This window comes from Trichomycterus rosablanca, chromosome 9 (genome assembly GCF_030014385.1).
Source record: "Trichomycterus rosablanca isolate fTriRos1 chromosome 9, fTriRos1.hap1, whole genome shotgun sequence".
NCBI lineage: Eukaryota > Metazoa > Chordata > Actinopteri > Siluriformes > Trichomycteridae > Trichomycterus > Trichomycterus rosablanca.
The window spans coordinates 12429711-12450651 of NC_085996.1; the positions used below are offsets into that span (position 1 = coordinate 12429711).

Here is a 20941-nt window from a genome sequence, read left to right on the forward strand (position 1 = left end):
AGTGGTAAACCGGCGACAGGGTCATGGGTGGCCAAGGCTCATCGATGCACGTGGGGAGCGAAGGCTGGCCCGTGTGGTCCGATCCAACAGACGAGCTACTGTAGCTCAAATTGCTGAAAAAGTTCTAGGGATGTAACGATACACTCTACCCACGATGCGATATGATTCACAATACTGGATACCCGATTTTTTTAACAAAATGAAATTGAAGACAAATTATGACAAAGTTTCCTTTTATTATTTCTCTCTAAAAAAATTAAAATAAAATCTTTTATTTATCTAAATAATGAATGCTGTTTTATTTCTGGGGTAGGTAAACCAAATAATGCTTTTTGTGTTAAAAAACTGAAATGAAACTTTAAAATAAATCTCACATTATATAAATAAATGAGTAATACAAATATAGAAAGTATCCTCACATAAATACATCTGGCTGGAAAATCACCTACCTGGCAACTGTGTATTGACGTCAACCAGGCGAGGTGAATAGCGCCAGTGCCCTCTGCTGTTTGAAGTGAATATCGATTCATTTTACATGAATTCCGATTCGAATCGTGGCACATGTGCACCAATTTTTGACTGCCTTGTGGTGCATCGTTACAACCCTAGCTGGTTCTGCTAGAAAGGTGTAGTTTTGGCAGGGGGACCAACACAATATTAGGAAGGTGGTCATAATGTTATGCCTGATCGGTGTAGAAACACATGTTCAGACACATGTTCAGTTTCCTCTTCAGATATCGGCATATATAAGTATGTAAATGATATAAATATATACATGAATATACAGGGGTTGGACAAAATAACTGAAACACCTGGTTTTAGACCACAATAATTTATTAGTATGGTGTAGGGCCTCCTTTTGCGACCAATACAGCGTCAATTCGTCTTGGAAATGACATATACAAGTCCTGCACAGTGGTCAGAGGGATTTTAAGCCATTCTTCTTGCAGGATAGTGGCCAGGTCACTACGTGATGCTGGTGGAGGAAAACGTTTCCTGACTCGCTTCTCCAAAACACCCCAAAGTGGCTCAATAATATTTAGATCTGGTGACTGTGCAGGCCATGGGAGATGTTCAACTTCACTTTCATGTTCATCAAACCAATCTTTCACCAGTCTTGCTGTGTGTATTGGTGCATTGTCATCCTGATACACGGCACCGCCTTCAGGATACAATGTTTGAACCATTGGATGCACATGGTCCTCCAGAATGGTTCGGTAGTCCTTGGCAGTGACGCGCCCATCTAGCACAAGTATTGGGCCAAGGGAATGCCATGATATGGCAGCCCAAACCATCACTGATCCACCCCCATGCTTCACTCTGGGCATGCAACAGTCTGGGTGGTACGCTTCTTTGGGGCTTCTCCACACCGTAACTCTCCCGGATGTGGGGAAAACAGTAAAGGTGGACTCATCAGAGAACAATACATGTTTCACATTGTCCACAGCCCAAGATTTGCGCTCCTTGCACCATTGAAACCGACGTTTGGCATCGGCACGAGTGACCAAAGGTTTGGCTATAGCAGCCCGGCCGTGTATATCGACCCTGTGGAGCTCCCGACGGACAGTTCTGGTGGAAACAGGAGAGTTGAGGTGCACATTTAATTCTGCCGTGATTTGGGCAGCCGTGGTTTTATGTTTTTTGGATACAATCCGGGTTAGCACCCGAACATCCCTTTCAGACAGCTTCCTCTTGCGTCCACAGTTAATCCTGTTGGATGTGGTTTGTCCTTCTTGGTGGTATGCTGACATTACCCTGGATACCGTGGCTCTTGATACATCACAAAGACTTGCTGTCTTGGTCACAGATGCGCCAGCAAGACGTGCACCAACAATTTGTCCTCTTTTGAACTCTGGTATGTCACCCATAATGTTGTGTGCATTGCAATATTTTGAGCAAAACTGTGCTCTTACCCTGCTAATTGAACCTTCACACTCTGCTCTTACTGGTGCAATGTGCAATTAATGAAGATTAGCCACCAGACTGGTCCAATTTAGCCATGAAACCTACCACACTAAAATGACAGGTGTTTCAGTTATTTTGTCCAACCCCTGTATATGTATGGTGACACAAAGGTCAAATTCCCATACAATTCATATAAAGAAGGGCCAAATTGTGATGACTAGACGACTGGGTCAGAGCATCTCCAAAACTGCAGTTCCCGGTCTGCAGTGGTCAGTATCTATCAAAAGTGGTCCGAGGAAGGAACAGTGGTAAACCGGCAACAGGGTCATGGGCAACCAAGGCTCATTGATGCACGTGGGGAGCGAAGGCTGGCCCGTGTGGTCTGATCCAACAGACGAACTACTGTAGCTCAAATTGCTGAAGAAGTTAATGCTGGTTCTGATAGAAGGGTGTCAGAGTCGGTGACACAGTTTTGGCAGCAAAAGGGGGACCAACACAATATTAGGAAGGTGGTCATAATGTTATGCCTGATCGGTGTAGAAACATGTTCAGACACATGTTCTGTTTCCTCTTCAGATTTCTGGATATATAAATATATAAATGATATAAATATATAAATGAATATATATGTATGGTGACACAAAGGTCAACACAAAGGTCAAATTCTCATACAATTCATATAAAGAAATAGAGAGTTGACCTTTATTATTGAGGGAATGGCTATAGAAAAATAGCTACTAGTCTAAAATGCCAATATTGACAGTTAGGCCAGTAATTTATATAATAATCCAATCAACTAAACTGTGACATACTTGGCTGGACAAGAAACGCACAGTGTGAAGGATAGTATTACTTTTGTAGATGATCACCTCCTTCAAGCTGATTGGCTTATTGATATCAAACCGGGGTCATTTCTGTCCTATTTAGACTTCCACCCACCTTCAAGCCATAATGTCTCAGAAGATTTTTCAGATTGTCTTCATAGTTATTTGTCTCTTTGACTCTTTAAATGTAGACCAGAAGCTAATGTTGTTATGCTCAAGCAATTCTCTGCATAGTGTTTATAAGTGTTTTGGATTCAAAACTCAAGAGCTGCTTTAGTATCAGAGATAACAGAGATAGCCAAGATGTTTAGTAGACCTTGGCTGCGTTCCAGTGCTGTTTTTAACACCAGCTATCGACTTTGCCTCATCATTTCCCCCGGCAAATCTCTGTCACTATACTAAGAGCTGTTCCAGTACTTTACAGGATCAAGGGAAGTTTGTTAGATAACCCCTCGGAGGCCTGTTGGATCACGCCAACACAACAGCAGCTTCAGGATTAAAATGTACCCAGATGGCATTGTGTTGTGACACAGTTTTGTTTGTAAAATGACAAAACATGGTGGATAAAGTTGACAAGTTTAATTTAGTTCATTTCCTTTCATTTTAATCAACTGTCTCCCCATTTTCCTCCCGATTTAGCGCACTCATTTTTTTGTCTTCCGCTGCTGAGAGATACCAGATCGCGTCCAACGAGAGCACGTCGCTGTACGCCTCTTCCGACACGTGTACAGACCTCCTCTTCTCGCCCGTGCTTTCTGCACAGGCGTCTCCTCCGCCAATCAGGGTCCTTACACAGCGTATGAAGACCCACCCGCACATAGTCCGGCCCCCACCCGCACATAGTCCGGCCCCCACCCTGCAGATACGGTGGCCAAATAGTATCTGCTGCAGGCCCTGCCAATTATGCCCGCCAGATGGCGCCCAGCCGACCGGTGGCAACACTGAGTTGAACTGATGTGCTAGCGGAATATCCCGCTGCGCCACCTGGGCGCCCACTGTTATATTCTTGTTATGGTTGAGGAGGGTCTGGTTCCATCCGGAATTATTAGACGCAAGGCATGAACACACCATGGACAGGGCGCCCCCCCCTCTTCCTTTCCTTAGACATAGCCAATCATGTCTGTTTAGACACCCGGCGGGCAGATAGCACAGCTAAGATTTGAACCCGTGTCTCAGCAGTGGTAATCACTGCATCATTTACATTTACATTTTCGGCATTTAGCAGACGCCTTTATCCAAAGCGACTTACATTACAGATACAGTACACAGTCTGAGCAATTGAGGGTTAAGGACTTTGCTCAAGGGCCCAACAGCAGCAAACAGGCAGTGGTGAGGCTTGAACCAGCGACCTTCTGATTACTAGTACAGTACATTAACCACTAGGCTATGGCTTGCCCCAAGCATCACCCAAGCACCAGCTTAATTAACCTTGTATAATATTAAAATATAGCATTTGATTTGGGGTGACAGTGGCTCATGGGTAGCACTGTCACCTCACAGCAAGAAGATCATGGGTTTGATTCCCATGTGGAGTGGTCCGGGTCCTTTCTGAGTGGAGTTTGCATGTTCCTCACATGTCTGTGTGGGTTTCCTCAGGGAGCTCCGTTTTTTTCCAGCAGTCCAAAGACATACAAGTGAGATGAATTGGAGAATTGCTCTTAGATGAATGTGTGTGTTGTGTGTGTTGTGTGTGTGTGTGTGTGTGTGTGTGTGTGTGTGTGTGTGTGTATCCGTACATCAGTTAAAAAGAAAATAACCAGAGCATTTCAGTCTTTCAGTTTTTCTCTTTTTATTCCACTCTTGCTGTCTGGCTGCTCTCTCTTACTCATCTCAGCTCTCATTTCTCATCACTGCATGGCCTTTAATATTCTAACAGCACTGCATCTCACTCAGCTTCACTCAGAAACACCGTCTGATAACGCCACGCTGACAGCCCGGGCCTCCGAGTCGATTTCTATATAAACGTTGATTTTTATTACCATGGTATAAAGGTAGGTTTCATAATAATAAGCAGCTATTTCAAATGTACACAAGAAGATAGTGTAAAATAGTTTTTAATTGTTTACTTTGCACTGGCATTATAAATTTTTTATTTACAGTCGAATCCGGTTAATCGCACCACATCGGGACGCGATCGTTTTGGTCCTAATAACCGGCTGGTCCGATTACACGAACATGCCCTATGTTACAAGACGGGACGTGCTATAATTTATGTAACATATTAAATGTTTATTAAACCTTTATTGTGCGATATACACGTATAGCGAACGTACAAACAAGAACTACTGTTGCTTACGAACTTTGTTCATTGAAAAATAAATTTGCAAACAAGTTTTTCGAAACGATCTACAACACAATGTATAGGTACTCAGCATGCGAAGCATAATAAAAAAAAAAGTTCTTACTAAATTCCATCTTGTTTACGCTTGACTTCATTTCACCGAAAAGCGGAGATGCAGATGGATCCAATAACCACGCTGCTGGCTACTGGGTGCTTCGTTGTGGGAAAGAAAGTGGTGGGCGTGTTCACCTCCCGCTGGTTTTGCTCTTGTCAACACAACTTCTCGGATTTCCTGACCTTTGATAAAAGCATAAATTCTCCCGGGGAGCCCAGGAATCCTCCCATATCTCGCTGACCCGCTTTGCATCCGCTCTAAGTGGCGACTTGTGGCTTCTTTTTCTTATTCGCTCTCACGTTCTTTGGTCCGATTAAACGGAATTTTGGTCCAAATAAGCGAATAACATTACACGTACATAATAGGATTTGTTTCGGTACTTTAGGATTCGGTCCGAATAAGCGGCTGGTCCGATTAACCGGTGGTCCAATTAACCGGATTCGACTGTATTTATTTTTTTGCTGGGAGGTCTTGAATTGCAGTGCGTTACATTGCTCTCAGTCTCTTTGTACACGTTCAAGCCAATATTTCAACAAACTGACTCAATCATCTACCACTTACGATTGTTTTTGGGGAGTTTTTCTTGCTTAAGCTGAGTATTTTGACATTTCTGAGCTTAATCAGGACTAATAATACAGAGACGGGTTCATTTTTACTGCATTTCTACCCATTTACTCAGTGTTTATATGAGCAGCTCCTCAGGATCACTGTAAAAACCTGAATTAATACCTACTACACAAAAATAATTCTTTTAAAACCCTTTAAAATAAACAAATTCAGACATATTTTTCTAAAGCAGTTCCCAGACCTGTAGGGATTTGTGGCCGTTCAGTCAAAAGAGCATTTGTGAGGTCAGGCGCTGCTGTTGGACGAGGAGGCCTGGCTCACGATCAGCAGGGCGCGAGGTCAGGGCTCGGTGCAGCCCACTGGAGCTTTTTAACAGCAAGCTTGTTAAACCTTGTCTGTACCTTGTTTGTATTTTGCTTAGTGCTCAGGGGCAGAGTTGAGGTGAGGAAGGAGCAGGAAAGGTCCTTCTCTAAAGTGTTACCTCAAATTTGGAAGAAAATCATTTATTTTATACAAAAAAAATAAAACTTTTTCTCCCTACTGTGTTTATTTTGTGGACTTACTTTGTAATTTGATATTAAATAAGATATAAATTTTTTGAATTATGTTGAAACGTAAATTTGTCTCTGTTATAGAAATATGTTAAAATTCCTCATCAAAACGAGTCATTTAATAGAATGACTTTGACACCGATTAGGCATAACATTATGACCACCTTCCTATTATTGTGTTGGCCCCCCTTTTGCTGCCAAAACAGCCCTGCAACTGTGACGCTCTGTGTATTCTGGCACCTTTCTATCAGAACCAGCATTAACTTCTTCAGCAATTTGAGCTACAGTAGCTCGTCTGTTGGATCGGACCACACAGGCCAGCCTTCACTCCCCATGTGCATCAATGAGCCTTGGCCGCCCATGACCCTGTCGCCGGTTTACCACTGTAACTTCCTCGGACCACTTTTGATAGATACTGACCACTGCAGATCGGGAACACCCCACAAGAGCTGCAGTTTTGGAGATGCTCTGACCCAGTCGTCTAGCCATCACAGTTTGGCTGTTTTCAAACTCACTCAAAGGGTTAAGGGCCTTGGTCAAAGGCTCAACAGTGGCTGCATGGCGGAGCTGGGATTCAAACTCTCAACCTTTCAATTGATAGCCCAAAGCTCTAGCCACTAGGCTACCACTGTCCCTAGTTTATAACATTTACATATGAAATAAGGTTTCTGTACTATTGCTTTAAATCACTTTCTGAAATTGAGGTGGCAGAGCCTAAAAATATCCATAAAAATTTTGAAATAAAAATAACTAAACACATAATTAATGAAAAATAATAAATAAATTAAAAAGCATTATTATTATTATTAATGTTATTATTATTATTACTATTATTAATATTATTATTATTATTGTTATTATTTTATTATTATTATTATTAATGTTATTATTATTATTTTATTATTATTATTGTTTTTACTATTTTTATTATTATTATCTGGTACCAGGTACATTACCAGCAGGTCATTTAACTACATTACATTACAACCTGGCTTGTTTTACAGTGCATCCTGGTGCCATCTTTTCTGCAAGTAAACAGTGAGCATGTAGCAAGCCAGCATTGACACCTCAAATTGCGCTAAATCTAATAAAGCATGTGATCTCAGCATGATTTTACAGTATTTCAAAGAGCATCTTGTGATGTCACTAATGGCTTTTTCCGTCTCCAAGTGTCCCCATAGATGAAAAGTTCCCCCACTCCTCTACTTTGGATAAAAATGAGAAAAAATGTTGTAAGAAATGTACTTTTGGTGAATTAGCTTAAATTAGCACTAAAAAAAGGAAAATCCTTCTTTTAATGGAAGTGAATTAATTCCAAGAACAAAATCCCACAGGAAATAATTAACACCACCACATGTGCTGCAATTATTGGCATTGCATTTAATATTTTATACAACCTTTCTTTGCCAATGAAATAGCACTTAGTCCTTTTCTCCTATAACATCTTACGAGACAGGGCAATTCCAACCATTTTTCTTTACACAATCTCTCCAGCTCATCCAAGGTCCTAGGTCATCTTTTGTACACTCTCCTCTTTAGCTCAGCTCACGGGTTTTCTATAGGCCTAGCTCAGGGGACTGAGATGACCATGGCAGAATAATGATGTGCTCAGTAAATCGTTGTTGTGTTGATCTGGACGTACGGTTTAGATCATTGTCCTGCTGAAAGATCCCATGATGACCCATTTTCAGTTTCATTTGTGGAGGCAGACATTTAATGCAATTTTTTTTTATTATTAAAGGCAGACCGAGACTATAAATGACCAGTTGCATTTAGGTCAGGTGACTGTGGGGAAAAGTGTTCCCTGATCTTCTTTGGTTTTCAAGTAATTTTTGCAAAACTTTGAGTTTGGAAATTTATAATGAAAAACATTGAATTTTCTTGTCATTACAAATTATTAATTAACCTTTTAGGAGCAACTTTACACAAGCAAATTTCAAAGTTCTACAATTACTGACTGTAGTCCATCTATTTCTCTACATACTTTTTTTTTTCTTCAATGGTCAGGACCCCCACATGACCACAACAGAGTAGGTATTATTTGGGTGGTGGGTCATTCTCAGCACTGCAGTGGCACTGACATGGTGGTGGTGTGTTAGTGTTGTGCTGGTATGAGTGGATCAGACACAGCAGCGCTGCTGCAGTTTTTAAATACCATGTCCTCACTGTCCACTATATTAGACACTCCTACCTAGTTGGTCCACCTTGTAGATGTAAAGTCGGAGACGATCGCTCATCTATTGCTGCTGTTTGAGTTGGTCATCTTCTAGACGTTCATCAGTGGTCACAGGACGCTGCCCATGGGGCGCTGTTAACTGGATATTTTTGGTTGGTGGACTATTCTCAGTCCAGCAGGGACAGTGAGGTGTTTAAAAACGTAAGCAGCGCTGCTGTGTCTGATCCACTCATACCAGCACAACAAACACTAACACACCACCACCATGTCAGTGTCACTGCAGTGCTGAGAATGATCCACCACCTTAATAATACCTGCTCTGCTCTGTAGTGGTCCTGTGGGGGTCCTGACCATTAAAAAACAGGGTGAAAGCAGGCAAAAAAAGTATGTAGAGAAATAGATGGACTACAGTCAGTAATTGTAGAACTACAAAGTGCTTCTATATGGTAAGTGGAGCTGATAAAATGAACAGTGAGTGTAGAAACAAGGAGGTGGTTTTAATGTTTAATGGCTGATCGGTGTGTTTATATATATAACTAATTTGTACTGCATATCCGGCTTACACAGGATCCTTCTGCACGTCTACAAGCTTCTGTTTCTTTAATTGTGTTTGTTTTGGTGGTGATAATTGATTTTTGGGTCAGACCAGCTTGGCGCCAGTCTCAGCACTAACTCAGTTTAATCCTTGTGTTCCCATCAGCAGGGGGGAACAAGTCACGTTGGAACCGAGAAATCTGGGTGTCCTGTTCGGTTAACTACATTTAGATTTTATATTTACACAATTATCAATGTTATTGATAATTAACAGAGGATGTGAGATTTTTCTGGAACACCTTGGGGAATCTGTCTCATAGCAGATATGGTTTTCTTCTAATTTACTTATGTAAAATGGCCTAAAATTATTTTAGTAATATATAAACTATTGTCATCTTACATACACCCAGTTTTTAAACTAGAAGTGCATTCTGATTCTGGCACCATTTGAAAGGCATTTCCATTATTAACAAAAAAAGATTGACTATGGTGATGGTGAACGCTGGCGCATTTGGCTGCCGCTACCGTTGCCGTATTTTATTTTATTTTATTGTATTTTATTTTATTTTTATCGTAATTTTCTTTCATTTTCATCTCTTCGCACACTCCTGTGGTCACTAGCCATTCGTGCATTTTTGGGTCGTTAGAGTTACGCTGGTGTGTTTGGATGCCGCTTCTCCCCCAGTGAAACTGTTTGAACGAAAACATTGCACGAAACATTTTACTGGATTTTATGCATTGGATTTGGGATCTTTTTTACTGTGCTTGTGTTGCTGATGCTTCTATGATGTGGAGCGGTGTATCCGGAGCAGTGAGAGTTAGCGGATAACTCCTTTCTCTGTCAATGTGGATTGTTTTGAATTGCTCCTTTGGCTGTTGGAATTGGATGGCTTGGAGTCTCTGCAACTTTTCTGGTCTAGACAACGTCTGTGGTCTCATCATGACGATGGAGCGCTCTTACAGTGAACTCTATGCTCTGGGACATTCACGGTATAAACCTCCAACATCTTTACTGCTCCACCGCGACCTTGGTATTTTGCAAAGGCCTAAATATTCCCACCGAGCCTCAGTTCGGACTTTTGTTTACCAACAGCATGCTAACAGCAACATTCCCTCACTCTGGTCACTGCAACGCCGTGAGGTTGCCATGGTGATGCTAGGCTCCTCCCACCAGAAGTACGGAAATCTCATCTGCAGCAGCGTTCAAAACCCTCAAAACATCTTTTCCAGCTGACTCAGAACTGTGCCACATGTTTGGTGTTTCCTATGTTTGTAAATGTGTATTTTATTTATTTTGCTTAGCTTTTCTATATTTTTATTGTACAGTGTCCTTGGGTGTCATGAAAGGCGCTTTTCAAATAAAAAATTGTATTTATTTATTTTTATTTATTTATTATGACTCTGTGGCAGTTAGCAATACACTATATGGCCTGAAGTATGTGGGCACATCTTCTAACTCCATATTGATGCCAATGTTTTTTGTAAACGATGTCCAACAAGCTCACGGTCAGGTGTCCACATACCTATGTCCTTGTCCCAAATATCCACCTCAAACAGTGGCAGTGGTAGCACAGTGGGTAGAGCTTTGGGCAATCAGTGAAAAGGTTGAGAGTTTGAATCCCAGCTCTGACATGCAGCCACTGTTGGGCCCTTGAGCAAGGCCCTTAAAAAAAGGTTGGCTCCAAGGACACCGTACAATGGCTGACCCTGCTGTTTGTTGTACTGTACATGTACACTGATCAGCCATAACATTAAAACCACCTCCTTGTTTCTACACTCACTGTCCATTTTATCAGCTCCGCTTGCCATATAGGAGCACTTTGTATTTCTACAATTACTGACTGTAGTCCATCTGTTTTTCTACATACGTTTTTAACCTGCTTTCACCCTGTTTTTCAGTGGTCAGTAAATTTGGGACAGTGGTAGCTTAGTGGGTCAGAGCAGAGCAGAGCAGGCTATCAACCGAAATTCCAGCTCTGCCATTTAGCCACCGTTGGGCTCCTAAACAAGGTGCTGTACAATGGCTGATCCTGCACTCTGACCCCAGCTTCCAAACGAAGGAAAAATGAACAAGTGTAAGGATTCGAGCAAGTTTGACAAGGGCCAAATTCTGATGGCTAGACGACTGGGTCGGTCAGAGCATCTCCAAAACTGCAGCTCTTGTGGGGTGTTCCCGGTCTGCAGTGGTCAGTATCTATCAAAAGTGGTCCAAGGAAGCAACAGTGGTAAACCGGCGACTGGATCATGGGTGGCCAAGGCTCATTGAGGCTCATTGATGCACATGAGCGAAAGCTCAGACCGTGTGGTCTGCAGTTAATGCTGGTTCTGATAGAAAGGTGTCTGGATCATGGGCGGCCAAGGCACATTGAGGCTCATTGATGCACGTGGGCAGCAAAAGCTGGCCTGTGCGGTCCGAAGTTAATGCTGGTTCTGATAGAAAGGTGTCAGAATACACAGTGCATCACAGTTTGTTGCGTATGGGGCTGCATAGCCGCAGACCAGTCAGTTAGGAAGGTGGTCATATTGTTATGTCTAAAAGGTATATATGACAAATAAAGGTATTCTTGTGAATAAAAACATTCTTCCAAGGCAGTAACATGGGTGAGAGATTAAAGGGCACAGTAAACACTTCCCTTTCATGTATACAACATAAGATTCAGTGTGGGCTAGTGTGCGTGTTTACATTTATAGCATTAAGTGGATGCATTCATTTGAAAGTGACTTACAATCCAAGTAATGAAAGCTTAAGGGCCATGATCAAGAACCCAACAGTGGCAACTTGGCCTGAACTAGTGACTTTCTGATTACTAGTCCAGTATCTAAATGTTTTGCTTTACCTAGAGGTTGTATTGTTGATCAGTGTAGGTGATACTGACTTTATACCAATGCTGTATATTTAATCAAGGGCTCTCCTGACTCAAGCGATTCACTGAAATTCATTAATCAGACATTACTTTGATGTTTAACTAAAGTTTTCTATACTGTGGTTTAATCCAAGCTTACACACACCCACCCACACATTTGTTGAAGGACATTATATCACTTGTCCCGTGCTGGGCTTTAATCACACGCACTGTGTAAATTATTTGCAGCGTTTTGGTCTCTCCATCAGCTTTGCTGCTATGCTGCTCACCTTGGTCTCTCAAAGCTCCCACTTGCATTATTTATAACATAAAAAAATAGTGAAAAGAGCTGTGTGTGTGTGTGTGTGTGTGTGTGTGTGTGTGTGTGTGTGTGTGTGTGTGTGTGTGTGTGGCTGTGTGTTTAGCTGTTAAAGTGGACATGGTCCCTCATGGGGCGCACCAGGCTGTGACCTCATCATGCAGGCTTATTTGGGTGCTGCGTGACCCCTGTCAGACATGATAGTGAGAGATTCACCGAAGTGATTAATATTCATTAGGTCGTTCAGATGCATCTGGCCAGTTTGTTACTGATACAAAATGTATAACACGTGTACCGGCCATATTATTAGGTACATTTATCTTGTAACAACATTTATTGGCTATTTAACTTTTTATACTGTGGTTTGAATATACAGTAGGTAGATGTAATAATGCATTTTTTATCAGGGGCAGAACCATGTTTAGGCAGATTATTTACAGTTATTCATTTTCAGGTGTCCTGTTTAACCTATTTTTTCTGTATAAGAAGAAGAATACCTCTATTTGTTATATATACACCGATCAGGCATAACATTAAAACCACCTCCTTGTTTCTACACTCACTGTTCATTTTATCAGCTCCACTTACCATATAGAAGCACTTTATAGTTCTACAATTACTGACTGTAGTCCATCTGTTTCTCTGCATGCTTTGTTAGCCCCCTTTCATGCTGTTCTTCAATGGTCAGGACTCTCCCAGGACCACCACAGAGCAGGTATTATTTAGGTGGTGGATCATTCTTAGCACTGCAGTGACACTGACATGGTGGTGGTGTGTTAGTGTGTGTTGTGTTGGTATGAGTGGATAAGACACAGCAGCGCTGCTGGAGTTTTAAACACCTCACTGTCCCTGCTGGACTGAGAATAGTCCAATAACCAAAAACATCCAGCCAACAGTGCCCCATGGGCAGCGTCCTGTGACCACTGATGAAGGTCTAGAAGATGACCAACTCAAACAGCAGCAATAGATGAGCGATCGTCTCTTACTTTACATTTACAAGGTGGACCAACTAGGTAGGAGAGTCTAATAGAGTGGACAGTGAGTGGACACGGTATTTAAAAACTCCAGCAGTGCTGTTGTGTCTGATCCACTCATACCAGCACAAGACACACTAACACACCACCACCATGTCAGTGTTACTGCAATGTTGAGAATGATCCACCACCTAAATAATACCTGCTCTGTGGTGGTCCTGTGGGGGTCCTGACCATTGAAGAACAGGGTGAAAGCAGGCTAAAAAGATATATAGAGAAATAGATGGACTACTGATTGCCCAAAGCTGTCTCATTGTCCCAATGTAAACATTGATTGGTATCCCTGCTATAAAGAACTTGCCATGAAGATATTCTGAGAGGTAAATGGTATCAGTTTGGTTTTCCTAATAAAGTGCCCAGTGAGTTTATATTGACGGTATGTTTTATACACGTGTAATTTGTTCTCCTAAACAGATGAGGTGGAATCCATTATGAGCATTTTGTCAAACTGAGATGTTATTATTTTGTGTGGGTTGTGTGGCATGCAGTTATTAAAGGCAGACTGGCGCCTGACACATGGATATGATTGTGATATGATGACTCTGATAGTGTGTTGTCTCTGATAGTGCCTTTTCATAAAGCTGTCAGTCAATAAAAACAAAACACACATAACAAATGTATGCACATAAGCGTGCTTAAATATAGACGGAGCAGCTGTGAGGGTGGCCGCAGCTCTTAAGTGCATATTGAAATTGATTTTTGTCGCCCTGGCTTTGTTAATTTCTGTTGCCGTCATTGCCATCTGTCTCTTTTTTTCCTTGGCTTGAAGGTAACTCTAGCAGGCGACAAGTCACTGATATTTTTCATTACTTGTTGTTCTTTGGCATGTTTGGAGGCATTGCTTTCTTATAAGACGGGAACTTTACAGAAATGATTGTGGCCAAGAACTATAAAATACAGACAGAATAATATTTGCATACCTCTCAGCAAGAAACTGATGACATCAAGGGATGATCGGACAATCGCACCATATAATTGGCTTATTGGATCTGCCGGAGACAGTCACTGCTATTTGTTAATAAATTGTATTGTTATGCGTATTCATACCACAGTCTAACATGCTAGCCTACCACCACTGTAACCAGAATCTTGAGTTCAAACCTCTGTTGTGTCACTGGCCTGACCAGGCACTCAAAATACACAACTAGCTGTATATTAGTTCAAGAGAGGCTTTATTGTCATTTCAGCTATATACAAGTACATATTGAAACAAAACAATGTTCCTCCAGGACCAGGGTGCAACATAGAACAAAAATGCAGGACAATACAAAATATTGTACAATAAATACATTTTAAAAAATCAAGGGAGACAAGACTAGAGACAAGAGTAGTGATGGCCTGTATATGGTACTGAGTAAATAATAAGTGAGATAAAAGACATATTCTGATATACAGTTAGCCGCATAGGGTTTTTATAACAGCAGAGATATAAAAAAATAATAAGGTGCAAAAATACAACACAAGGTGCAAATTGCAATATTGTGCAAAGATGCAAGTAATATAGTCCCTGAGAAGTTGTATGTATTGAAGTTTTCAAGAGCCCAGGGAACAAGACTGTGTTGGCTGTGTGTGTGCGAGTGTGTGTTTGTGAGTGTATGTATGTTAGTGTGTGTATGGTCATATGTGTGTGTGTGTGTAATTATGTGTAACAGTGTGTGTTTGTTTGTACAAAGGAACCTCAATTTAACGAAAGTTTAAAAATGACTAAAAGTGTGGAGCACTGGTCCGTAAAATGGGTTTTCCAGGGGGTTCAAAAATATACGAAAACACACCACTAAGGTCCACAAAAGTGCTAAACATGCACATATGATAACCAGCAAAATGAACAACGTAAATATATATGTAAATATGTAATGTAAAACCTGTAAATAAAGATAAAAATTGGTGTACTGTACTACTGGGAAGAAATTTCATTTACCTTATGTGGTGGGGGAGATGTTTTTTTGGCGTGATCGTATAGTGGGGACTCTATACTCTAGGAGTATCTATTACTCTTTCGAAGCCATAACTAGGCACTAGAACTTGCAAAAATGAAGCATAAAACACAGAGAAAAAGGCGAGAACAAAGCGAGCCTCCCGACAAACTAAGGCCTATCACTCATGTAAACAGAGAGACGTGCCGGCTAGCGGACAATTACTGAACTACTGGTATTGGTACGCTTCTGGCGATAATTTTAAACAATCAGACCGGACATTTGGTTTTATTTGGTTTTCAACATTTTGTCCTTTAAGTCAGAAATCCGTTAAATGGAGGTTTCTCTGTATATACATATATTATTGTGCATGATTTTGGAATGGTAAGGTGTCCACATAAGCTCAGTAAGCTCACAGTCTCCCATCTACACATTCCAGTGTTTGCATTCCATTAACTGCAGGAACTTATACCGTGTACCTCTGATCTTGTACGTCTCTGTGTCTGTAGGTGAACGAGGAGGTGTGTGATTCGGAGTTGTTGACCCTGCTGCTGAACGCTGGCATGTTAGTACGCTGTGCGGACATGGCCCTGTACCCTCAGCTCGTCTCCCACCTGCTGTCCCAGGGCTGCTGGGACGTCGAAGGCGCGGCCAGCCAACTCCATCAGGCTGGATACCGTGCTCAAGCCGGGGCCTTGCTGCTTGCTCATCGCGGGACCCATCCAGCCCTGACTTCCTTCAACAGTGCCCTCGCTGTCCTACGCAAGTGGATCTAAAGCTACACAGAGTCAGATAGAGAGACCAGAGCAAATGAGCATCGCAATCCATTATTTTTTTGATTATTTTAACAGAAAAGCACAAAAAACAAAGAAAACTAAGTGCATTAAAATTAAATTAAAACACTAGAACAAAAATAAACATGCTAATGTCAGTTTGTCTGCCAGTATTGTTCTAGGGCGGTATGTACTAGGGCTGCAGAATAACTTATACTAATACTACTGTTTAAAATTACACAATATTTTCATATTTAAGAGCAATGTATTAGTCTTATCCTTATAACTCCTAGTCTTAGACTCTTAGTCTTACACTTAGTACAGCTAGTTGTCACTTGTTAATCCCTTGTTGTTAATGCAGCAGATTTACAACATTGCAGCTCAGCTAATTAACGTACATAAGGCCAACTTTTTCATTAGTGAACAGCTACACCGTTAGCTGTAGCCACAATATGTAACGCTAGAGAGAGCGCTTACAGTTTACCAAAAGGCGACTGGCAGCTCTGGCATGATGCCCCACTGCTGTTTTGGTTCAATCAGATTCAACTTTAACTGTTTTTCTGATGCATGTGATTTGAGATGCTTGTGTTTAATACAACTGGTATTCTACGAACTCTCTCAATAAGCACCATGAAGCCGATGAAAATCTGTCCTTAGCCTTTAGGATTTTACTAAACATGACTGTCAATGTTCAAGATCTGGTGGCATGATAAATGATAAATATATACCTAATTGTCCATTTGAAACAATATAACAATATTTGGGATGTACATTTAGATTTTAGCCTAAAATTCAAAGGCATTTCTTGTCAGCCCCAGTAAGTCAGTCCTGGTCCAACTTAATGTGACTCCTAGATATACTTCACTTACACCGATCAGCCATAACATTAAAACCACCTCCTTGTTTCTACACTCACTGCCTTTTTTTCAGCTCCGCTTATTATATAGAAGCACTTTGTAGTTCTACAATTACTGACTGTAGTCCATCTGTTTCTCTGCATGCTTTGTTAGCCCCCTTTCATGCTGTTCTTCAATGGTCAGGACCCCCACAGGACCACTACAGAGCAGGTATTATTTGGGTGTTGGATGATTCTCAGCACTGCAGTGACACTGACATGGTGGTGTGTTAGTGTGTGTTGTGCTGGTATGAGTGGATAAGACACAGCAGCACTGTCCTTGCTGGACTGAGAATAAAATCCAGCCAACAGCGCCCAGTGGGCAGCGTCCTGTGACCACTGATGAAGATGAGCGGTCATGAGTAATTGTAGAACTACAAAGTGCTTCTGTATGGTAAGTGGAGCTGATAAAATGGACAGTGAGTGTAGAAACCTGGAGGTGGTTTTAATATTATGGCTGATCAGTGTAACTGAGGGTTAAAGGCTTTGCTTAGGACTAAACACTGGCAGCTTGGTTGTGGTGTGGCTAAAACCTGCAACCCTTCAATCAACAACAGTTCAGTACCTTAATCATTAAATCACTACAGCCCTATGTGACTATAACAGTCATCTTCTCTGTCTTTAATAACATAGTAATATGTTAAATTCAACAATGAAATTTTCCAAACATGTCTTCGCTTTTTAGTCATGTCCATTTTGCCCATAATGCATTTTGTCCCTATTTGGAGACCTCCAGTGGCTGCTAGCTTCTAGTCTAGTCTTAATCTCTTCTTGACAAGATTAAAGTCTGTACACTGATGCTGTGTTTGTGGCCTAAAGGTGCATTGGAACAGCTCGCCTTATGCACCATTTATAGCCCAGATAATAACTGGAAACTTGCAGGTGACCAGCGGTAAGATCAGGAATTCTCGACATCAACAAACAAACAGCTATTTGGATCACATAAGGTAAGAAAATTGCTGCCAGTGTGGACAAAGTCTCACTTCTATAGTCCTCACGTCCACTGAAACCATCACATTATTTACTACTCATTTGCATAGTTCAGGTTGACGATGGTTCAGAGGAAAAATAATATCCCTGATGAAATGTTTGCAAAATTTGCCAAGCAGACCAAAACAAATCCTGATCCTTTGCTCATTTCCCTCTCCGTCTCTCTATGACATTATTTGATGTGGATGTAATTGTATTAATCAGGCTGGTTGGTCATGCTAACCCGTGGTAATGCTCATTATAGGGCTGAATTCTAATTAAAAAACAACCTACGTGCTGAGTGTGTTTTGTTTTTTTGCTTTGTGCCATTTTTTTGCTTTGTGTTTGTTTTTGGTTATTTATTTTTAGCTCTAGATGAAAAATCAACCCCAGGCAACAGCATGTGATGTAAAGTATAAACAATAGCTCATGCATGTTAGCAAGCAGGCCAACAGTCACCAATAGTTTTGTTTTATCCTATCATTAAGATTCATTACAGGTGATTCAATGTAGCAGGGTCTGTTTAACTGAAGACTGAGATGGTTTGTTTTTGTTTTAAAGGTTGCAGGCATTAACATAGTCATAAATAAAGAATTTCAATAAGTTTGTGTGGATTCTTCTGATTAAATTATATTACTCACTCACACTGTCTTAACCGCTTATCCAATCGGTGGATAGTGGGGTTGCTGGAGCCTATACCAGCTTTGCTTTTCAATGGGCGCTAGGCACACAGTAACACCCTGGACAGGGCGCCAGTCCATCGCAGGGAAGACACACATATACACACACCCATTCACCTATAGGGCAATTCAGTGTCTCCAATTAACCTGACTGCTTGTTTTTGGACTGTGGGAGGAAACCGGAGCTCCCGGAGGAAACCCACGCAGACACGGGGAGAACATGCAAACTCCACACAGAAAGGACCCGGACCGCCCCATCTGGGGATCGAACCCAGGACCTTCTTGCTGTGAGGCAACAGTGCTACCCACTGAGCCAGCGTGCCGCCCCTAAATTATATTATTGAAATGTAATATTATTAATGAAGTTAACGGAGGAAATATTATACATATGAACATTACATGTGTATATAAATTAACTAATTATATAATTTTATAACATATACGAGGGATCTTCAAAAAGTTTCTGCACTGTTATATCTGCGTTGAAAATGGTGAGGGTGGGAGGAGTAGTAATTGGTCGTGTTTGAGAGACTGAGAGTTAGCTTACTGTCTGGATTTAGCGCCATCTGATTTCCACCTTTTTGGACGCCCAAAGAAGCTTTAAGGAAAAGAAGATTTTCATGTGATGATGATGTGAAAGCAGAGGTGAATCAGTGGCTACGTGCTCAACCAAAAACATTTTTTGCTGGGTTTCCTCCGAGAGCTCTGTTTTCCTCCTGCAGTCCAAAAACATGCAGTCAGGTTAATTGGAGACACTGACTTGTCCTATAGGTGAATGGGTGTGTGTGTATGTGTGTCTGCCCTGCGATGGACTCGTGCCCTGTCCAGGGTGTTACTGTGTGCCTTGTGCCCATTGAAAAGCTGGGCTAGGCTCCAGCACCCCCCCACGACCCTAATTTCATACTCAGTAGCTACTTATTTCCTGTCATGTTTTACAGATTTACTGCTTATGCACAAGGACTTAAAGAGAAGGAAAGTCCCAACATTTGTGTTGACATGCCAAGCTCAGAGATAATCAAGTATAGCTGGTGTTTCATGATTGAAAAGGTAAAAAGGAAATGCCACGCCTTCCATCCATAGAACTGCAGGGTTTTACATCATTGTATGGACTTTAACTCAAGACTTCTAGATGATAGGATGATGCTTTTCTGCTGTGCCAGTTTTACAATTTTTACTATTTTAATTATGCACTTTCTCACCTTTTATCTCGATTTAGCATAGGGGACCTTGATTGTATCCAAGGACGGTATATTCACCTAACACACTCCCTCTTACGAGTGCACAGTACCCCAATTCGCCCAAAGTATTCGCCCATATCTTGGTGGATTCACGCATGAGGCCTGTCTCGCTCATGGAGAGTCACACACTGATCTCCACTTACCTTCACTGATGTACAGGTGCCTCGTGCTGCCAACCAGGGTCCCTACACATCTAATTGTGCCTGCTAGGGAGCCTAGCCGACCCATAGTGGAGCTCAGATTCGAACTCGAATAGTTCAGAATCCCAGCGCTGGTGTACTAGCAGAATATCCCGCTGTGCAACCTGGGTGTGCCAGTTTTACAATGTTAACAGTTGATCTAAAAATAAATAAATCAAAAGCACCCCAGCAACTGGGGCAGTTTACTAAAAGGATCCTTCTTTTTATCATCACAGCAAGGGTACATTTTATTTCAGGTCACAGGTTTCTCTCAAGTCAAGCCTGTCAGTCTGGAAATGTGATGTGATTTTCCGGCTCTGACTTCCAGATCTTCGGCTAATTAAGCCTGTAGGAGTAAATCATTAGATTAAAGTGAAAGTGTGGAAACCGGAGACGACATACTAGCTGTTTTTGCCAACCAATTACCGGATAGATTAAACACGAGAATTTTATTAGCTGGGTTAGCATGACAGCCTTGTGAAGGAAGATTGCAGTGGTGTCTCTACAGATATGGAGGGTTTTTAAACACTGGGACCCTGGTTTCATTGAATGCCTCAGAGTGAGTGTCTGAAAAAAACACATTGAAAGCCCAAAATGACAAAGGAGTTATGGCCAGGTCTCTGTGCTGGCCTGTAAAAAACTACCTTAAAAGCTAAATATACAGCCCCCATTCTGTATTGTGCATGGTCTCCACTAGACCCCTGAAGGTGTGCTGTGGTATCTGGCACCAAGATGTCAGCAGCAGATCCTTTACCTCCTGTAAGTTGTGAGGTTGGGCCTCCATGGATCGGACTTGTTTGTCCAGCACATCCCACAGATGCTCGATTGGATTGAGATCTGGGGAATTAGAGGCCAAGTCAACACCTCAAACTGGTTGTTGTGCTCCTCAAACCATTCCTGAACCGTGGCAGGGCGCATTATCATGCTGAAAGAGGCCACACCCATCAGGGAATACTGTTTCCATGAAAGGGTGTACACGGTCTGCAACAATGCTTAGGTAGGTGGTACGTGTCAAAGTGATATCCACATGGATGGCAGGACCCAAGGTTTCCCAGCAGAACATTGCACAAAGCATCACACGGCCTCCACTGGCTTGCCTTCCTCCCTTAGTGCATCTTGGTGCCTGTCAGTGGTCATAATGTTAT

At 41.7% G+C, this 20941-nt stretch overlaps 1 protein-coding gene across 1 annotated transcript in view; it reads left to right on the top strand.

Moving 5' to 3' along the window:
• The window catches only part of nbas (NBAS subunit of NRZ tethering complex), a 248075-nt gene extending 232020 nt beyond the window's left edge, over positions 1 to 16055 (top strand). Inside the window, exon 52 of the mRNA XM_063001902.1 lies at positions 15572 to 16055. Within this exon, the coding sequence (XP_062857972.1) occupies positions 15572 to 15838 (267 nt within the window). The 3' untranslated portion in view covers positions 15839 to 16055. The remainder of the gene's footprint in view (positions 1 to 15571) is intronic.
• Positions 16056 to 20941: the final 4886 nt, after the last annotated feature.